Source organism: Gallus gallus, chromosome 2, assembly GCF_016699485.2.
Source record: "Gallus gallus isolate bGalGal1 chromosome 2, bGalGal1.mat.broiler.GRCg7b, whole genome shotgun sequence".
In the NCBI taxonomy this organism is placed as follows: Eukaryota; Metazoa; Chordata; class Aves; order Galliformes; family Phasianidae; genus Gallus; species Gallus gallus.
In genome coordinates this window covers 45,425,613-45,447,190 of record NC_052533.1, presented here as the reverse complement: position 1 = coordinate 45,447,190, position 21,578 = coordinate 45,425,613, and the positions used below count along the sequence as shown (strand labels likewise).

The 21,578-nt window shown below is 40.1% G+C and overlaps 1 protein-coding gene and 1 non-coding gene across 51 annotated transcripts in view; both read right to left on the bottom strand.

The window, feature by feature from the left end:
* Nucleotides 1-21,578, bottom strand: part of ARPP21 (cAMP regulated phosphoprotein 21) — a 187,208-nt gene that overhangs the window by 16,813 nt on the left and 148,817 nt on the right. For all 50 annotated transcript variants that reach the window (XM_004939497.4, XM_015281705.4, XM_040696063.2 and 47 more), the window contains one exon: nucleotides 19,111-19,237. In XM_004939497.4, coding sequence (XP_004939554.1) covers nucleotides 19,111-19,237 — 127 coding nt within the window. The remainder of the gene's footprint in view (nucleotides 1-19,110; nucleotides 19,238-21,578) is intronic.
* MIR128-2 (microRNA 128-2) lies at nucleotides 18,547-18,630 on the bottom strand. Its single transcript, NR_031416.1, has one exon. It is a non-coding gene; the product is annotated as a microRNA 128-2 (primary transcript).

The following is a 21,578-nucleotide window of genomic DNA, read 5'->3' as shown; positions in this document are numbered from 1 at the left end:
TCACGACACGGTATTAAGCCTGCAGCTATAAACTTTCCTTACAATAGCACTGTTCTTCAATTTTAAACAATTAGTGTAGCTGTTTCAAACTAAAAAGCAGATGAGTACAATCTTTACCTTCTAGCAAAAAGGTCTGTAGGAAGTAAAATAATTTTCTAATTATAAAAAAAACCCTAATTTACACACCTTGTTTTCATATTCTGAAATGAACCGCCACATCAATTAAGAGAAAAGTACTTTTTCCCCATCACAGGAGAAGCCACAGCAAATTGGTTCATAAATATTCACTGGTACTTTAGGCATGGCCATAAAAAGGAGACACTTTACTGCCTGACCTGAAAATGGCATATTTAATGCCAGAACATCACCAAGAAAAAAGAGCTAAGGAGAGGCTCTTGCTGCAGGCAGCTTCCAAGGAGCAGCGAGGTCCTGCACCAGACTCAGATCATGCTGAGATGATCTGCTGCTTTGGCAGGAGAAAGAAGTGATGGATGAGCTTGTGCCTGTCCAGAGCTTACAATGACAGGTGTGCTTTTTTGTTGCTGTTGTTAAATCCAGGCAATTGATTAGCTTCGTGGATATTCTGCATAGATAACAAATAAAGTCTATGAAGCAAGAAAGCTCCTGCATTTTCCCACTGTCCTACTCACTGCAGAGACCATATCTGGATCTCTGTGTGGCTGATCTACACAGTAGAGTGGCAGAACAAATGTGTACGAGCCATAAGCAAAGCTACCCAGCCACGCAAACTGTGTGGAAGAATGAAAATTAAGAAAAAAAAAAAGCACAAATGCAAGCATTCTTAAAGCTAATTAATTATAATCAGATAATGGTTGTAACTATAATACATCCATAAAAGTGCTGTCTTGTTTACAGGGCAAGGCAAAGTTTCCACTTACATATATATATATCTATATCAAGGCTGCTCAAATCCATTTGATAAAATAAGTTATGATGCATTACGATTTACACAAATAAAAGTCCAGCATAGCATCACGACTGTGAAGTATGAAGATAACATATTGTGCTGGCAAGTGATAAAACTGCTCACAGTGACAGCTGTGATTTATTGAAGCAATTCAAATACACTATGAACGTATATTAGCTTTGCCTCTGCCCACAAAGGGCGCATTTTAGCAGGGTAGGCCACACCAGTGATAAATTACATACCAGCAAGAAGTGAAGGCAATTGGCAACATCAGATGCCCAAAGGCCCCGAATTACTCTGATAATGTGGTTTTCATGATAATACCTCACATGCAACGGCATCTGAGCACCTAAAGAAACATATCAAAGCTGTGTTTCTGTTGGCTTTCTGGAAGATAACATTGCAATGGTGATAGTGGGTGGGACTACCCAGCTAAGGCTGACATACAAAGCATTTATAAAGTGTCTCTGGAAAAACATTTGGCACAGAAGGTTGCAGTTTAACTGCTACCTTTTATGCAGAAGCTTGAAAATAACGCCTCCTGCTTCCAGGCTGTAGGCAGCGAAACAACCACAGGCTTGAGGCCTACGGGCTGCAGCTCCCATACAACCTGGCTGCTGCAAGCCTCCAGACAAGACTGGTAAAGCGACACAAGTGCTGCCATGATTCCATGACCAAGCCGTGTTTATACTCAGAACAGAATGGGGAATATACAATATTTGGTCACTGCATCCATGCTGACATTTGCATCAGCATTTCTGAAAAGGAAGCTAGTTACTGCTCGTGTGTCCTATCTGCAGTGACAGCAAGGTTCTTCCCACAGCTCAGAGGGGCACTGAAAAGAGGCAGCACAGTGCCAAAGCATCCTCCTACAGCAAGGCCTTATTACTGTATATTTACCTTATACTAAAAGCATCAAAAAATATTTTACTGTAAGATATTCTGGGCTGAATTCCACTCTACAGTGCACTGGCACAGACCACACTGAGAATGACTTCATAGTCAGCCTGGGCTTCAGGAGTTGCATTTCTAAAGAGATTGTGTCTCAGGATTGAGAGCCACACAGCAAACAGTACAGTCCTCCCATTCTGACACACTAGGAAGCAGGCCTCTGTCTCTTTACAGCTCCTAAATTAACAGCAACAAGTGAAATTAATGACTCCGTCAAAGCAATTACATCTTGCTGTGGATCGAAAGAAGTTTATCAGCAATTATACAGCCATCAGCTCTTCTCCAAACATAAAGCAGATTTAACAAAGAGTTTGTTTCGGGTGGGCATTTTTTAACTTCTGTTTAATCCAAAACACTCCCTCGAGAAATGATAATCAATATTCATTTATGTAATACACATTGCTTACAACCTGAGCACCTCAGACATAGTGCGTATTTCTAGAATGAGTTCATGCAACTTCTTAGAGAAAGTTGGCCATTTCCTGAATTTATGCCAGTAAACGTCTGACAAAACTGTGTTTCTGCAGTTAGGCTCCGTATGAAAAAAGCACCAGTGACACTGTTAGTGAAATGGTACAAAATGCCTATGTACAAATTGATACCTAAAAAGGAAGCTGGGTAAACACATTCCCTAGAGTTGGGGAGCTGAAGAAGACGCAGTGTGAAAACTTAGCAGTTGTTTTCCTAATTTTCCTGCATTGTATAGGGAAAAAAGAGCTCGAAACCTTTTTGAACCTGCCCTCTTATATTTTTCTCTTTTCTCTTCTAAGTGATCTAACAGGTAGAGGAAGGGAGATTTCTACCTTGAACTGAAATTCTTGCTGGTACAGAAATGACAAAACAGCGTACATTATTGCTTTCATTTATTTACGGCTCTGTAGCACCATTATTCTTCAGAAACACTTATAGGAATTGAATTGTTTGTAAGATAACTGTTATTCTTAATAGCTTTTTTCATTGCTAGCTACTGGAAATATGGATTCAACATTATTTTAAGCTCAACGCACTGTAAAAGAATTACTTTAGTACAATGCAATTATGATTTTTATATCACTTTATAAAAGTACAAGGCAGAAATGAAATTCAAGCAAGGGAGAAGGACAGCAACATTCTTGTTTCTTCAGTAACAGCAGCTTGAATATCAAAAGCTGTAAAAAGGAAGTCCTTCCTCCCCTTCCATTTTTTTCCCCCTATGCCCTCCAGGTGTACACTTGCTAAACAAGTAAAGGAACCTTTTTGCAGCATCCCTTACCAACAGACCAGAAATATTCTGCCAAGTTTGTATCTCTGAGCAGGGGAGAAATTCTCCCCTCTCTACTGCAAATTGAGCGGGAGGAAGCAGTAATTATCACAGTCCAGAGTTGGTTGGCAATTACAGGAGAAGCAAGAATACCCTTCCCTATCCCACCACTGGCATGTGCTTGCTGTTCTGAAGCAATTAAATAACCCTCATAGCACTCCAGTAACCTGGGTAGTAAAAGTGAGTGGAGAATGCTTGGTTTTATTCCTCCGACACCCTCAAACAGGGATGGACTCCTGGGCCTCCAAGACACTATTATTATAATTACAGAACAAAACAGACAATCTTCTAACACAGTGAGCGTGCTGGATTTATGATTTCAAGGCACTTTGCAAGGAAAAGGGTAAACGGAGAACACAATCTGCTCCTCTCTCTGTCTCCATTTACCCATTTTCTTCTATACTGCTCAGAAACTTGGTAAAGCACAGATTTCCTCTCCTCTCTTCTTTGTTTTTAAAACCAAGCGTTCAGTTGTACCCACCCACAGCTTTACTTTAGGCCTTTATCAGCTATAGCAACACAGACAGCAAGTTATCGCGAAAACTGGAAATTCTCCACTTATATCAGGTCCCCCAGTTTTCTTCAAAGAAAACAGCAGCACGTTTCCCAGGCCTGAGACTGTAGTTCTGGAAAGCTGCCATAAATGGTAAATACAGTACCACGTAAAAGGCGTAAGTATTTTACCACCTGCTTTTACAGCCTAGTAATTGCAATAGGCCCTTTTGCGGTGTTGCCCTTCAAATGAAAGCAAAATCCCCCCATATTACACTCAATTTTTCTGTTTCTGTTATGGCAATATAACAATCTTTTGTAACAAGTGAAATAAAGCTTTTCCACCTTTGTGCGATCAATGTTATTGCTCAAGCAAGGATAAGTGGTATCTCTTTGTTAAGGCTCTATTTTCACGTACTGCCGAATTACAAATGCAATTCTAACTCAGCAGATAACAATCTGCTTCTCAGACTAAGGGTGAGGTGGCCTAGGTGGAAATACTAAATACCTTACGCACCCTCGGACATAAAGCACTGCTCTTCCCCAGGATCTGCACACAAATAGGAAATCTGACAGTACAGGATGGTCTGTGCAGATACAGCGGTCCAAAATGTCAGCTCATGACAGCAGAAAGTTAAGGTTGGATGTAAACAGTAATCCTCCTTTTATGCCTCCTTTTCTCCCAGTGAGATCACTGGACTTTCCTTACGATAGGACCTTCTGTGCTTGCAGAACAGCAGGCAGATTTACTCCTAAAGGCAGTTTAAGAAATATATCTAGAGCCAAGCAAACAGACATCTGTATAGAGATGTGCAGTTCTCAAAATGAAAGTCAAGCACTGAAAAGTGTGAGAAATTTGTCGTTGCTTGGCTAGAGCTTCATTGCCTTCAGGGGTCACACTCCCAGCATTTTAAAACTGAAAACAGTTCAGTTCTGTGTCCACATGGCCTCAGAGAGCACCAGGGTGGTGTGGTTAAATATGCAGAAATCAGGGAATGGCAATGCAAAAGTAGCCCCTAAAACCTTAATTCCAGCAATTTACGCATACACGAATAAGATGCAGTATTTAATTACCTAATAATCATATATACTGCAACAGAATTTGCCCTGTAAATTGCTAACGTGACCGCCATCAGAATTTCTCATCTTCCTATTTCCTATGTTATGAAGCGCAGGAGGACTTTAAAATGGATTTGAGCATGACAGCTTGCAAAGACTTCACCTTGACCCTCACACAGTGCTAGATGTTCTCATGCACAGACAGATCAGTATACATTGCTAGCAATTTTCTCCAGATGTATCCATTGTAAGCCATGGGGAAAATCCCATGAGGAGTACACTAAGTAGCCAAAGTCTGAATTTCAAAGCCAAGATTCAATTAAATCTGCATCTGCTTTTGCTAGGGCACTCAAAAGGGTAGTCTCACTGGGAAGTATCTTGTCAAATGTTAGCCTCCTACCCTGAGGTATGATGCTGTTCCAAGCTGCAAGTTTTCTCTCCTCGCTTAATTCTACAAGGAATAACATACCTGCCCACACGTACTCAGAAGTCACATACGTAGGTCTTTTATTAATCTTATAAAGTATGCTCTTTGGAAAGCAGTAGGTTGACACAAATCTCACCAAAGAACAAACGGACAAAAAAGCTCTATGTAAATGTTATCTTGTTGTCACAATGCACAGATGTTGAAGATTTTAAGGTGCTGATCAGTTGGCATCAGAACATAATCCACTGGCTGCTTTTCATGTGAAAGCAGCCAAACTAGGAGGACTGTTTCAATAATTCTCTCTTAGATCTCCTTTCCTATTACACAGTGACGGCTCTTAATCTCACAAAGTTGTTTTCAAGAAAAAAGAAGAAAAAAAAAAAGAAAAACCCAAACACATAACATGAAGAACTTTTTAGGTAACGCGAAGCTGCTGGAACTGGATGTCCCTCACATCCGTGCAACAAGGGACAACTCTATGAGCCCACTGAATTCTTCCTGAGGATGCCAGAAGCTCACAGGCTGCATTTCTAGTACAACAGACACAGGGAGTTTTATCAGATGCAAGCGCTTAGAGAAACACAGTTTTAAAAGGAATAGATTCAGTGTCTTTTTAGTCCTGCACTTCTTTGAACACGAGGAAGTAATAGATAATGCTTGGACAGCCACCTGTTGAGCAAAGGTAAAAAGCTAAGTGATAAGAATCCCCCAAAAATGCTTAGTATCTGTGCTGTGCAGCAAGATTGAGGCAGTTCCCTAAGCATCTCACAGGCGTTCTTGACTTGTTTCTCTTCATCCTGGAGGTCCTATCTGCTCTGCCAGTAAGTTGCTCGGACCTTGGACTGGATAATACGGGTAGCCGTATCAAGCCCTCCTTTGACTTACAGGTATTAAAATAAAAATCTTAAACCCAAACTGCTGAACATGAAGATAAATTAGGTATTCTTGCATTTACTGAGTGTGAAATTAACCACCTGCACAACAGATCCTCCAGCATCCTTCCCATTCCAACAGCAGAGTGTGACAGGTCTGTCAGCATCACAGTACATACGAAAAGCAAGCTAGATTACATTTCTAATGATAAAACTTAGTAAGGTTTTCAAATTACTACAGTATATCATAAAAAATGGGCTATCGCTTCTTTCACTCCAGAATCTGTCCAGACCCCATGATTTCGAAAACACTTACAGAAAAGTTAATGCTGCTGTGCAATGGTAAAATGGATATCCAGCACAAGTCTCTGACATTCAATTTTTGTGCTTGGTGAGTTCAGCATTATTAGAGCAACTGCAGTAACTACCAGTATATTAAAACACGGTGGTACAGGTTTACCAGCCCATTTTTTGTGCCACTGCCCTCACCTCAGCTTCCTTTTTGGCACTCAATAACCACACCTGGTGTATTAAAACTTCAATAATCCTACAAGAAATATGCAATTCAGCATTTCTTTCCAAAGTCCGTGTTGGTTTCACTCAGCATAGCACCCTGCTGGGATTGCGTCACAGCACACAACCGCTTGACTTGCTAGAGACTCAGGGCTTTTCCCTCTCATTTTCACCTTGATGGATGTACTGAGTCTGTTCATTTACAGGAGAAAATTCAGAAAAAGAGCACTTGCTGATTAATTACAGCCTGCTTGCAGATGGCATTTTGCTAGTCAATCAGAAGGTAAATCTCTAAGGTAAATCGTACTTGCACGTGTCCACACCCCTTACTCCAATAGATCGTATCACTCCATATTTACACAGTGGGCCATACCGTAGCACAAATAAGCTGTCTACTGCATTTCAACCACCACTGTAAACTTATATTAATCACGACTGAGTAGAAAGAGCAGAAATCCAATTAATTCTGCCCTCCTCATGCTTAAAATTGGTCAGAAAACTTGAGTTTGTTTTTTTAAGACTAAAAAGTCTTAGCCCAATCACACACCTATTACCTGTCTAAAACTTAATAAAAACAAACAGCTCTGCACTTCCACTTTATCTCCTATAACATGGCAAGTAAATACTCCCAGAGGGAAGAAAAGGAGGAGGAAAAAAAAGGAATGCACATCTACAAGCTACAGTTCCTTTTACTAAGTTCTGCCAAACTGAAGCATACTCTGTTAGCCTGCGTAGCCATTCAGCTAGTCTCAAATTTGGAGAGAGGAAACAAGAAGTGTATGTGCAATTCAGGCATTACATTTCTCTTTCACATGTTATAAAACTCAGAAATCATTTTAGCTTAGTTCGTACCCAAGCTATAAGGACTATCAACACCTGGACATAATGGATAAAAGTACGATATGCAGACCAAAGATGGTCAACCTTAGTGCTGTCCCAGGATTGCAAGCCAAGTAGATTTTGGTTTAGACTCTAAGCAGACAAGAAGAAACCTACCTTTTCTTTTGAACAATGACAAATGTTCAGATCTGTGTGCTATAGAAACAAAAATACTGTCATTACCACTGACTGAAAGGAGACTGCAAGGACAGTAAGACCATGACAGGCACAAAAACAGTCTTTGACTACGGAATGACTGTTTGATCATCCCTTTCAACACAAGACTTAAGGGAGAGCAAATGCAGTCTAAGGGTAGGTCCAAAAAAACAATCCCAAAAGGAGGTAATTCTCTGTACAGAATGTAGCTAAACAGCAAAGTGTCTTTCTCTGAAGTACTATGGATATTAGAAAATTTATACAGGCTCAGAAAAGCAACCAGTCAAATTCAGAGGGAAAAATCACGGAAGGCTTCTAAGTATGCAGGCAAGAAGTAACTCTGCTGCAAACTGCTTGCAGACAGGAAGGTTTCTGAGGAAATGAAACCATGCACCTGACTGTTTGCTATTCTGCTGAACTGCTGCTATTCTGTCACTGGCGAAGAGAGAATATTGGATCTTTTCTCTCATCTGCTGTGGCTGTCTTTCTCTTATTTTTTTCATCAACAACAGCTGCCTTTCTTTCTTTCATATTATTTAGGAAGTAGTTACAGGTCAAGAGCCACGTTTGAGGCACCATGACACAGACACAGTACGTGCTAGCAGCAGAGCCCTCCCAATGGCATCCCCAGCTGCTGCTTCACTTGGGCCTTGAGCTTTATCCTGTTCCTGGTTCAGAGCTGCCAGGTCCAAGTCAACAGTCATAGAATGATAGAATCTCAAGGTTGGAAAGGACCTATAAGATCATATAGTCCAACCGAGTCACCAGCATCTACTGAGGACTGCAATGCTGGGATGTCTGTCACTGCTACTTTCGCATCAATGAAGGGCAGAAGTGAGCAGTGAGGACTACAGCACTTTTAAGGAGAGAAGCACATGGAGATTTTTCTCAAGCAAAACACTTTGCAACTTTTTTTCTTCAGCAAGGACAACAAACAAGTACCGTTTCCTATGGCTATCATGTAGAAACAGTACAGCCTGTAGAAGACTGACAGGAAGTGTCTTGTGGCTTCTTATCTTTATGGAGCTAGCCAGGAGATTGAATGGCTCCTGTCTATTACTCCACTGCACCAGTATGTTGAGACATGCTTTCTGGAAGAGCTTCACTTTCTTCTCCATTTTCTTTCACATCCTTTAATTGTCAGAGCATCCTTGACAAAGCTCCGTGACAAACTGATGACCCACAGCATACGCTCTTAACTGATACTTTCATTGACCGACTTTCACTGAGTTGGTAGAAGAGCCTTAAGGTGAAGTGAGGTTAGTAGCACTGCTTTAGGATACATAAAGCACGTATGGGAGCCGCAAGGCAGAGCAGCTCACCAGAATGGGGCTTGCTGTGTATGGAACATGGTATCACTGACAATTTCACAGGAGGTGGCACTGGTGACACAGTGCCCTGGGTCAAGAGCAGAAGATTATTTCAAAGCTATTAAGACACGCATGCACCTTGGACATCACTTTCTCTCTCCATAATACAAGTCCTACCATGATATGTTCTACATGAGCTACAGTTGAGCGAGCACAGTAGTGTTTTTCTGCACCAGCAGTGCAATACTAACACATAGCTCATCATTTGGTGATAACTTGGGTATATAAGGTACTCTGTAAAAATCCAACCCCCCTCTTTTACACGCAAATCACAATCAAATTCATACTTTTCTAGAACAACGAACAGCAGGAAACCTAATTCAGATTTCTAATTCCTTTATTACATGATATAATTATATTTCACCAGATTACTTCTGCCTCGCAACGTAGCTGCATTTATAATTATTTGTTGCCCAGCTCAAGGTTAAGTGAAGAAACAGCCCCAGCTGAGATTCTGTTTAAGCCCTTATTTTTCACAATGTGCTACAAAAGATTAATTGCTTTATATTCTTCAGTGAGGACGGAATTAAAATTGCTGTTTGATATGAACTATTAACACGGCAATCATTTTGAAGGAGCACATTGTTTCTTAAAATTAATACGTTTCCCCTCCTTTTGCTTAATCCATAAAGTGGTACTTGGCAACCTTAAAAATTTAATTTTTGGAGGTTCCTTGGAAGAACCTGTAAAAAAATCCAGTCTCCTGCACTCCTACAGACTCACTGCCTGCTGAAAGGCAGCTCTCAACAATGAGCCAAACGGCAATCCAACAATACTGAGCAGATACTACTGAAGAGCTTTCAGAGGGATGCTTTATTTTAACATATATACATATTTGCCTGAATCATTTTATAACCGAACAGGGCCAAAGATGCACCAAAGCTGCTCCGAAAGTAATGCCTCCTGTTTTATTGTGTTGGTTTACAACATCAGGGGTGGATGCTGGTAGTATGGCAGTAGGGGTTGAACCTTCCCACCAATACGCCATTACGTGTTGTTGATGTGTGACAGATGGCAGCAGAGGGGCAGTCTGACCAAATGGTGTCCAATATGGAAGTGTGGCTGAAGCAAAGGTATGTCACTGAGTTCCTCCATGTGGAAAATGCTCCAGCCATTGATGTTTACTGACACTTGCTAAATGTTTATGGAGACCAAACAGTGGATGTGAACACAGTGAGTGGTAAGCTTCAGCAGCGGTGACAGCAACACTGGGTCACACCTCTGCTGGTGCAGATTTTTACGAGCACAGCACACAGGCTCTGGTTCACTGATGGCAAAAATGCATAGCTAACGGTGGTGACTATGTTGAAAAATAGTGTTCTGTAACCAAGAATTTGCTATATCAAACGGTATTACTATGCTCTTTGTATCTGTTGTAGTTTCCATGGAAATAAATAGAAGGCATTACTTCTGGAGTGACCTACATATATAGTCTAAACATGTGCTTGCTTAGAAATGGTAGCTTTTTAAAAGCAACTTCTCTGGGCCAAGATGTTCTAGAAAGACTTAATTCTAACATAATTTGTTTTGCCCAAATCACATAAAACTGGGCGGGACTACTTTTGTTTGCATGGGAAGTCCACTCACTTGTTATGTTACAGCTATAGGGTTTTTGTATAGGCAAATCCAAACAATACAAAAATTAAATATGGTGAGAAATTCAAACACTTGTAAAAACATGAATTGCTTTGAACAGTACTATTAATGACAGCACACATAATCCTACACGTATGATCCCAAAAGCTACTTACCATTTTCATTATTCAGTGGAAACCCTAGGTGCTCAGCATTTCACGGACAGTGAATAGGCAGTGAATGAATGAACAGCTGTGACTGTAAAAGCATTTTCTTTCTTTCTGATTTATCTAAGAAAATGAACATTTTTAGAGACAGCCGACTGCCTGGAATTGGAAGGCCAACGTGCCTACCATAATATTCCTTTAGTCCTGGATGCATGTTCTTTGCTGCATCTCAAGGGTGAAAAAAATCTCTTCACATTTATATACGTGATTCTTAGCACAGAGGGCTCTCAAGGCTAGCTGTAGCTCCTAGGCACTGCTAAAGTACAATAATCATTATTGTAGAGATTGGCCCCTCCCTTTTCTTAAGTGCTGGTGTGATGGTAGACAAAAGATTGTCTTTACCAAGATACTGAGACCCTGTGCACAGCTCTCAAAATAAGAATTAAATTGAAAGCAAACCTAGAGAAGAAAAATCTGTGTTAAAATACTTATAATCTTAACTCCTTACAGACAAGCTGGGATAAAAGTTCCTTTAATTTCCCATTATCCAGGTAAGGTTGGCTTAGGAATTCAAACTTTCACACTGTGGAAATATTTAGGTTAAAAAGAGCATTTTTGAACAAAAATTCATTTTTACAACACACCGGGTTACTTGTCTCTCCATCCTGAAAATAAGATTCCTGATGAGGATACAGTCATCTCTCACCAGCAGCTCATAAACAGAAGCAGGAAAAGCAGGTTGAAGTAGCACTGATCAGCCTCCACTTAGCATAGGCCATGTTAGTTCTGGAGTGAATTTATGTAAAATGACTTGTATTCATAGCTAGGTCTCAAGACTGGCAGCAAAGGCTGAGAAAAGAATCACCACTTTCCCTTCTCAATCTATATCCCATTAGCCATGAGGGAGTCTTCACCACAGTCTGCAGCAAGAAAACATGAGTTTATCCTCATTGTTGATAATGATAAATGCCAGAGATACCCACTGAAAGTGAAACCTCAGCAGGGACCATGTATCACTAGTAATAACAGAAATAATCAAGCTGTTGTTAGAACCAGACACTCAGACAGCAAATTCAATTTTTTTATTTTGTGCCCAATAACAATGACAGCTCCTAGCCCTCATGCATTACAATTAGCTCCTGCTGCAGGAATGCTCCCTGCTCTCATGCATAATGAGCACAGCGCAAAGATGAGCAGGACCTGGGGAAGAGGTGGAGAAGTGCTGGGAGAGGCACCACACGTCCTTGCCTGTCACTAAGGAAACCAGCTCCTGTGTTTGGGGATGCTCTAAAGAGTTTGACTCATTCACACTCCCACAGTATGAGCCTCGCTTCCCGTCACTGGCAATTAAGGCAATTATTTAACAACACATACAGTCTACGTGGTGCTAAACCAAAAAGAAAACGTCCTTGCACGTGGCCTTGTTGAGAACCATGTTCTTGCAGCTGGCTTATGCAAACAGTAACTGACTAGTTTGCAACTAAAGACTGAACAAAATCTAGGTAAAATCACTGGCAGTTTTTCATACATCAGGAGGGCTGGTCCCCAAAACACTGCTTCAGTTCATGAGGTATCACTCTTTATTCCTCTGCTCTACCACTGAAGACACTGTGGCCTTTCTTTAAGGCAGCTCACGCTTGCACACACCTCTTTTGAGCCCCACAGTCTACAGACCTACTGTAAGCAGCATGCCTGAAGCTGCAATGGAGATTTCCTCCACCTCCCAGATGAGCAATTCTGACAGTGGTGGTGTTCCACTCATTCTAGCAATAGAAGAGGAATTGGCAAAAGAAAAAAAAAGTATTAAGAAAATACGAAATCCTTCTTTGCTCTAAAGGGCTACAAACATAAACCTCTCAATTATTCCAAGCTGGAAAATGTCACTGCAAGAAGTGGAAGCACTGTGCATTGATAGAACACAGAATTAGCAATAGAGATGATGTATGACTTTCAGGCAAAAAAAGACAGAAATACAAAGATTCTTTGTGGGCATTGTTGAATACCTCAGAGAGTTCCCTATATCTTAGCATGGCCTCTGCAATTTTTTTTGCTAGGGATATTTTAATGTCCTATTCACTGCACAGTGCTGCTAGAAATCTTTTCTCTCTCTGCTTAATCCTGCTTATTAACAAGTGTGACATTAATACATACTTATTCAGTTGTATATAATACATATATTAGTCTGAAACTCTACAAATACTATCAGAAATGATTCAGATTTTAATTAGAACTACAAAAGTTGAACAAAACTTAAGAAAATTTCAAAGAAAAACCCCCAAATGCCTGTCTCAAGATACATACAAATTTCAGCCTTCCACGATTCTCTTCCCTCAATATTTCCTCCCTCTTGGTGTGAATGCTGAACACATGAGGCATTTGAAAAGGAGCAAAGCTGTTCAACAGAAGTTATTTTGCCTTTTAATTTTCAAGATCCAGAATGCTAGAGGGAGTGTAGTGGTACTAATTCTGCTAATTTAAATTACAGTTATTCTGTAAGACCAGATGCTTGTTGGTCATTGGTGCACCCTTACTGCTTAGTGTCTGAAGGACAACTTCACTTAGTGTTTCTAAGACTAGAAATTTCAAAACTTTTTGTCTCACCCAGCCACCTCCTGGCAAGTTCTGAATGCAATATTCCTTCAGACTCCTCCACTGTTCTTTCATCTACCTAAGGAAAGCAATGAAGGAAAGGTAGAGAACACCCCAGAATAGCAGAGATCCTGGTGATCATTTCCCCATCAGTGAACGATGTAAGAGGCAAGTCAAAGCATGTGGAATTCTCACACCAGAGGAATGCCTGAATTGTATGGTTTGGCTCCAGCACTACACTTAAATATCTAAAACAGTAGAGTAGTCCATCCTGTTCCTGTCACAATTCTGCTAAAATGAGAGATACCCCCTTAAATACTCCTCAAGAAAAGCAGTGTCTGCTGAAAAAATATAGTATTTGCAATTCTGGTTATCCAATACAGATGGACACCTTCAGTACAAATCTCTTCCAGTAGTGCAGTAAGCAATTACTGTCGGAAACACAGCTTCTTTAGATAATTGGATACTTAAAAATTGAAGTTGTTTATGTTTATATAAGCACAGAAATTATTGGTGGAATTATGCAAACAAATCCGTCATGGACCATGAGCTCCTGTCAGGCTGCTAATGAAGGTAGTAAGCCATAATCTTTCTTTATAAGGTTCTGTAATGACCATCATAGCAAACCAATTTTTTTTTTAGTGCTGCACATTACCCTTCCCCCGCTTTTTTTCCTTCTCAGTATCAGTTTATAGTGACATATGCTTTTGGAAGACAAAAAAGATGAAGGAGACTTGAACATAACACTCTTCAACTACACTGACATCTAACAGTTTAAATTAAACAAACAAAAAAAATCAGTATTTCATTGTCAATTTGACTCTATTTGTAGTTAAGCAAATCTATGGGTTCTGTTAAGGTACGTTTTGTCTTTACCTAAAATTTGTTTTGGAGATGCATGAGAGATGCAATTACCTCTTTTTTCTTACTGGAAGCTGTAAAGCCTACTAACAGTCATTCATCAGAAATATTAATTATCCTCCATGACAAACGCTGAATTGTTGACACAATATCCATGCATACTTACTAAGAAGAGATTCTACATCTGGACAGTGTTTGAACATGTCCTTTCCTCACACAACCTCTTCCTTTTGTCAAAGGTGCAATTGTACATAATGAATTGCTCTGCTTTTAGGACAAAGTGTAGATCTCCTATGAAATCTGAGCATGCCAGTGCTATCTGGACACTGGAACAAGTTATAAAGGAAACATCTGTTGATTCTCAAACATACCAGAAATCCTAAAACCACTACATTGACTGAAGGAACTGCAGACCAGCCAATTATGCTGAATACCATCTTATTTTCTCTGGATATATTACAGTGTAAACTTTTAGCTGAAAAAATATTTCAACCAAATACTAAAAGCTTTAGCTTTAATTTCCTTAGTAGAAGATCTTCATTACCAATGCAAAACACATGCCACATGTTTTTACCTTACAACTGTGTGATAAACCAAGCTAACTGCCTTTCAGTTGCACAGCCCAAACAAGAATCTAAACATGATTTTATCCATAAAATTTATGTAGCGCTCTGAAATTATCTGGAACATGTGAGACAGACATATAATAATGAATCAAAGTAGGGAAAAAAAAATCACATAATTTGTTGCAGCTTGTTCATTGGTGAACAGCAATAACAGTTATATATCCCAAAGTAATGCTCATGTACTTATCCCTCTCATCTTTATGAAGCACTTAAAAGATGAAAAATCCTCTAAGTGCAGAGCACTTACTGTAATGAAAGTAAATACAGACATGCAGACATAAGATAGCCCATTGCTGATTTCTTCTACCATGGTAAAACGCAAATCATTACTGACTTGTCATCAATATATCTCTATTTTTTATTCAACCACAACATAACTAGGATTTAACGCTTTCAAAACCAACAACACAGAGGTAACTGACTGAAGAAGGAAATACTTACTGACGATGTTAAGAGGTGCAATTTATAGAGGACAGCTAGATGAAAATACAATAACGTTATTTACTTCTCTGCTTTTACAGAACTGGGCATTGCAAAGTATTGAACACGCCGACACACTAATAGCAAGAGACATGCACAGTCTGAAAAAAAGGAGCATACTGCCTTTCAGAACAGTCCTCTGAACAGAATCCACCTAACATGTCCTCTGCATGCCATGGTGTGACATCCTGTCTTGACTCAGTGACAAGATATGGAATCACTGCACAATGCACAGAACTGGATACTAGAATAGTGCAGAAGCTGCACAATGAAGAGTTATGATGGCACGTATCCAAGCAGAAAAGTATTTCTGTTCATGCAATATGCTACCAAAACATCAAATACCACATTTTTGACTGGGTCTTGAATAGAAACAAATGTAAAAGTCTTTGTGGACAACATGCTTCTGCTAGGAACTGTATCAATTCTCATGATAAAAAGTTCTCATCCTTCTCTCCAAATAATTTATTGCTGTCAGAGCCCTAATCTAATATTAGGTGAGCTCATCTTTTTTTTCTGCCTTGGAGCCATTTTAACTTAATATTGCTCTCCTTCCAGAACCATGAGAGAATACAGACACCCTTAGCCACTACAGATGCTGCACTGACATTTTACTTCATCTGCTTGCTGTAAAAGTCATCAATATCGCTCTGCTCTTGAAGAGACCTTTTCCAAGGAAAATGAAAACAAATTGTTGGCATTAGATCAAACTTTGACCTCTGCAGCCCAAAGTGGGAAAACCAAAATCCAAACTCTCCACTGGTACTTTGGAAGCTTCCAAAATCCCCTTCAAGAAGGCAAACCTTATTTTTAATAAAGCATTTTTCCAGGCTGATACTTCTACATGAGCAGTCGGTAGGCCCAGGCAGCCAGCCTGGCTTTGGACGGGCCTACCTGCACTTCAGCCCCAAGTAACGTGAGCTCTTCACAGAAATCATTCCTGAAATCAGCTTTTTGTTTGCTTCATTCCCAGCTATTCCCCCCTCCCACCCTCAATACCCTCTACATGTGCTCTGTTCTCTGTTACATCTCCATTTTGCCCCCATCTAGTCACCTCTAGCACAAGCACGACCTGCTCCCTGCTGTTCTGGAGCATGGTAGGGAAATGGTGGTCTGAAATATTCAGTCTATGATTGCTATTTTCCAATCAAGTACACATTTCTTGGAAGGTTTAGAAGTGTTTTTTCTTTTTATGTTTTCCTAGCCTGGTTTCTAGAGGAAAATTTTTGTGATTACCCTGTCAGTTTTCCTCAAATAACCCTCAGAGCAACTTCCTGAGCTCAGTGTCTACTTTCTATCAGGTCTGACAGATGGAAGCTGAGAAGACATGATGTCTCTTCTGAAGGCTCATAACATTCAGTAGCTTGAAGAAGAAACATGCCACAAAGCCGCAGCAGAAGCTACCAGTTATCTGCAGTATGCAGGAGTCCATTCTTGGACACCTGATCACTGAAATTTCAGTGATCACTTCATATCCTTTCAGTGATCAACTGTGACCATGAATGTCACCACCTAAACATTCAACAGACCTAAGGTGCTCCTGACACTCTCCAAATCCTGCCTCAGAAGCAATTTTTGACATTACAAAGCTGGTAACACAACTGTATTGGCTCAGCTAAAACTATTTCTGCAGATACCCAGTAACTTCCCAGATTCCAGTCAAAATTTCAAGTTACGCGCGTACAAACAGAAGAAAAGAGGGAGAAAAGATTTACAAAACTAAACAAAACACCAGAAACATAGGATGGAATTCACTTTGCTGTAGGCGCTGCAGTTCCTTTTCTTTGGAGGCATGGGGCAGTGCTGGACCCCAACAGCAGCCACGTCCTTATGGCACATGGGGGGTAACATCTCCATCCTGGTGCACATACAAGGTGACCCAGCTCAGGAGCCTACCCTCATGATTTGATCCTTGCATCATATCTCAAGGAAAAGATCTGCAGGAACCTTCAAGCTGCTTCCTGGAATGCCTGTCACATGCTCAGACAAGGATTATCTGGGAGGATGTATCTGAGCCCAAAGGGATGAAACAGCTTGAGAAATTTGTTCCCAATCAAGACTCAAGATTTGAGAATAGCTAAATGCTTGCAATCGCCACAGCAGGGAGTCTAAACCGTAGTCAAAATGTTTTCATTTTGAAACAAGATAATAATGTTTCCAAGTGAGCAGGCAGCTGAAAGAGTGAATAGCAGGAAAAGACTAATGCGCCAGAGATTTTACACAGTCTCCTTGACTCATGTTTTCCAAACATCCTCAGAAAATGATGGAGTAAACAGAAACAAAATTTGTATTTGCATCTCTGCACTGTCTGTACTCAAGTGTAATGGCTACTGTGCTGCAATATATCTTTAAAATTATGACAACCTCAAGATCAAATAGCTGAATTGTCTCCAGAACATCACTTAAGCATTTCAGACCATCTTCTTTGCACTTCATTTACCATAAGCCCCACTATGCTACAGATGCAGCATTAAAGTGATAAATATGCTTTTATAATAACACAGCAAAGCCAGATGTCTTTTAAGTTGATTTGTATTTGGGTTCAAAGATCCAATATATTGAGGTAATAAATATGGTGCCAGACCGCCAGGCATGAGAAGCTACAAGAGACAGATGACCTCTGTGCAATATCTCACCTCCTTCTTTCTCAGGAATGTAGAAATAGAAAGTAAGGAAAGCAGACACTGATAGCCACCACAATTACCATCCAAAACAACACCATTTTTTATTAAAGCACCGAACAGCTTTTAAAAAAAAAAAAGAAGAAGAAGAAAAAAGAGTAATCAGTTGCTTCGTTATAGCTCTGTTTGCTGTGTCTTTGTTTCCCTGAGTGCCTGAGAGAACATGAACAAAATTGCCAGCCGACACATTACAAAGACAGGGTGACAAGCTGGATGACCCTATAAGTCTTGTTCACATCTTGTGTCTGGGTTCTTGACTTGCATCTTAAAAGGCTTTCCTATCAATGCCTTTGCAGGGAACCTGCTATGCCATTCAGAGGAGTATGTCAAACCCAGACAGAAGGATGAATGCTTTACGCTACCCAGTACATCTGTAATTGCAAGCCCTACCAGGAAACAGCACCACCTCCTTGGGGTTACTGTTAGAGACATTATGTGAGTGAAGGTTTGCACTAAAGAAACAGACAACTGACGACTTAAACAAAAACCTCCAAAGCCAGAAGAGCTGTTTATTCATTTGAAATGCAAGGACTCTTTCACAAGCATAACCCTGCGCTCCCCAGCATGCACCCACCCATCTCTGCCTACGTCTCTTACTCTGGTGTCATCAGGAGTGGCATGACACAGCAGGAAAAGAGACCGGTTCACTGTGAGACCTGCTACTCACTCTCTTACAGTGTAACGGCCCCCCTTCCAGCTGGACATTCCTGTGGAACTGCTCCCTCAAGGACCACCTCACTGCTTCTCAGGCCCAGGCGCAACAGAAGGTGGTAGAGCACAACTAAGACAAACACAGCACCAGCCTGGTCTGCACTGCTACAGATCTCTGGCATGGAGCTGAAACATGTCATTTTACAAATGTTTTGCAGAGTTTGCGTGATGAAGGGTAAAACTGTGCCTTGAAGATGCAGTGTGATTGCTTATTTTCTCTCCATGCCCCTGTCATGTGGAGCACCAAGGACATGGCACTGCATACAGAATAGCAGTGGTGGAGAATGCAATATCCATTCTTCTATTGCTTGGTATGTCCAAGCAAAGAGTTTCTCAATTTTCAACATACTGTCAAAGAAAACAGCCACCAACTTTCTCCACTATTTTTCAATTCACAATTAAAACACAACCAATGAGTTTCATCAGCAAAAGGCACTGTGAGTAGATGAAGAAATGAAAACGGACGTAAATACCTGCTTGCTGTGCAGTCTGTGGGATTTGTTGACTCCGCTGTGCATTGTACTGAACTGAGGCAATGGGTCTGTACTGCTGAGTTGTTGAGGTAGGGTACTGACCAGATGGGTAATAATACACTGGCATCTGCAGGGAGAGAGAAACAGAGACAACAGAACCTAACTATGTGCTCTGAAACTCTTCAGCTTTTTAGATTTACAAAACAAAACAAAAAAAAGGAAGAAGAGCATGAGTTAAAGTAAATATGTCAGCAATAACTGCAATCAAGAGGAGAGATTTGCATCACATCTCTTCAAGCACTGCTGGTTGCTTTCAGCTCTGTTAGGAAAAGGTCTGCTACACCATTTGATCTTAGGTGCCTTAGGAAACAGATAGAAAAAAGTGGCAGTGAGAGGAGACAAAAAAATACATGATGCATACGCAAAAAACTATACACGAACTAAAGAAATTGCTGTATAATATCAAACGCTGCAGAAAAATGAATGCAAGTGACACCAACCATATCAACATAATACACAGAGACAGCATATTAAACCACAAAGGGATTGCTGGAGGACATGGTCAGTTTGAGGCAAAGGATGGCCTGGAGTAAAAATATACATAGGTGAGATAGCGGGAAAGATAGAATGCATATTCCTGTGATACTTGCACAAAACTATTATTAAATTCCTACCTTTATTAGCTACATCCTTATGTCAACATTTCCCTATTAAGTTTCTCTCATACGTGGAGTACAAAAACAGTCATAGCGGTTTTTCTTGTGGGAGCTAAGGGTAGGCATTGATCCAGCAGGTTCTGCTAAGGGGGCTTCTTTTTTCTGTTATTACTACAGAACAACATGTACTACATCACCTCATCATGTACCTGAACATGAAGTCTGAGGGTGACTGGAGCTAAAGATTTTTCCTGTACAAGCTGTATTGCCATTACTGAGACATCTGAGCTAAACAGTTTTCAACTGACCCCTGGCCAGTTCAGAGCACTCAAGATTTTTCATTTTCAGCTGCAGTTGATTCTGCAGGTACCAAAGTTCAAAAGCTTATGGTACCAAACCGCAGAGAGAGGCAGGCTTCAGTGATGCTTCCCTCATGACTTCTACCACATCTATCAGCATTTCTTTACAAATCGTGCCGTATTTATCCTTCTCAGACACTTCCACAAAATCATACAAAATGCCTTTGTTTTTTTTTTCCATGCAAATCTTAGAACTACTTTTGCCGCTTTTATTTCCATGGAGGGAACGGTTCTGGAGGAGTTGAACAATTGATTATCCATAAAATTTGAAATTCAAATTGTTCAAATTGAACAATTTAATTACCCATAAAGGAAAATATTAGTGAAGTAAAGGTAAGTGCATAATTTTGTATACAGAAAGGATATCTGAAAGCTGAGAAGAGGATACGGATGGCTAATTGGGCAGGTGAAACACTAATCAACAACTGTAGTGGAAAAAGTATTGGGATAAATGCAACTGGACTAGATGATGTTGGTGAAGTGAAACCCCCAGAAAGACTGACAATTAAAATCACCTGTCAATCAAGAAGTTGAATTCCCATTCATTTTTCAAGAATTATTATTTTTCTCTTGAATCAATGGAAATCACACAGGTTTTTTTTTGCTTTTGTTTTTCTCCTCTAGATGATATCAGCTAGATTCAAACACATATGAAGAAGACACAAATGTTTTGATTGGAAAATGTTGTAAGCTATCCTCTTTCCAGACAACACCAGGTGACAATTAATGGCTACAGCCTACCCTCTTTGAGTCATTTGTTTTCTTGGAGAGTAAAGTAACAAAAGCAAAACGCTTTGTGAAATGGGCAAAAGGTACAATTAATTTGTTTCTCTGCAAAGAAAAGCCACAAGGCATTAGGAAAGTAGACCCAGACATCTAGGGAACATCAAAGCAGCGTAAATAAGGGATCAGGCCATTTTATCACACTAAACTCCTCATGTGGAAACTGGATAGCTCTCAGCAAGACACAGAAATAGCAGAGTGAAACAAGGTGAGAGGACTCAAGCTTAGTGAAGTCACTGAAAATAGTTGATCACGCCTTGAAACAGAGGAACAGATCTGAATTTTTAAAAAACTATTATTACAGTATGCTACAAGTTGAAGGATATTAAACCCCTCTGGAAATACTCCCATTTGTCCTGACTGCAGCTTGCTCTCACTGAAAGGATTTAAATTTATTTGATTTACCTTAAATCTCCTAATTTTCCTTCTGCAGACATTCCTCTAGATACCTGAAAACATGCGTCTGTATGAATTGTCTCTCATGGAAAGAGACTGTAGGTACAAGCTTTAAAATATAGCCTAGACAGTATAAGTTTTGAAGTGAGCTTTATAGTTGAGCATGTACAAAACATGTACTTACACTGAAACCATGAGTGTATTTGGAATTATTATTTTTTAATCACACATGAACCTTTCAGAATTAGTCAAAAGGGTTTTCTCTCACCTTCTC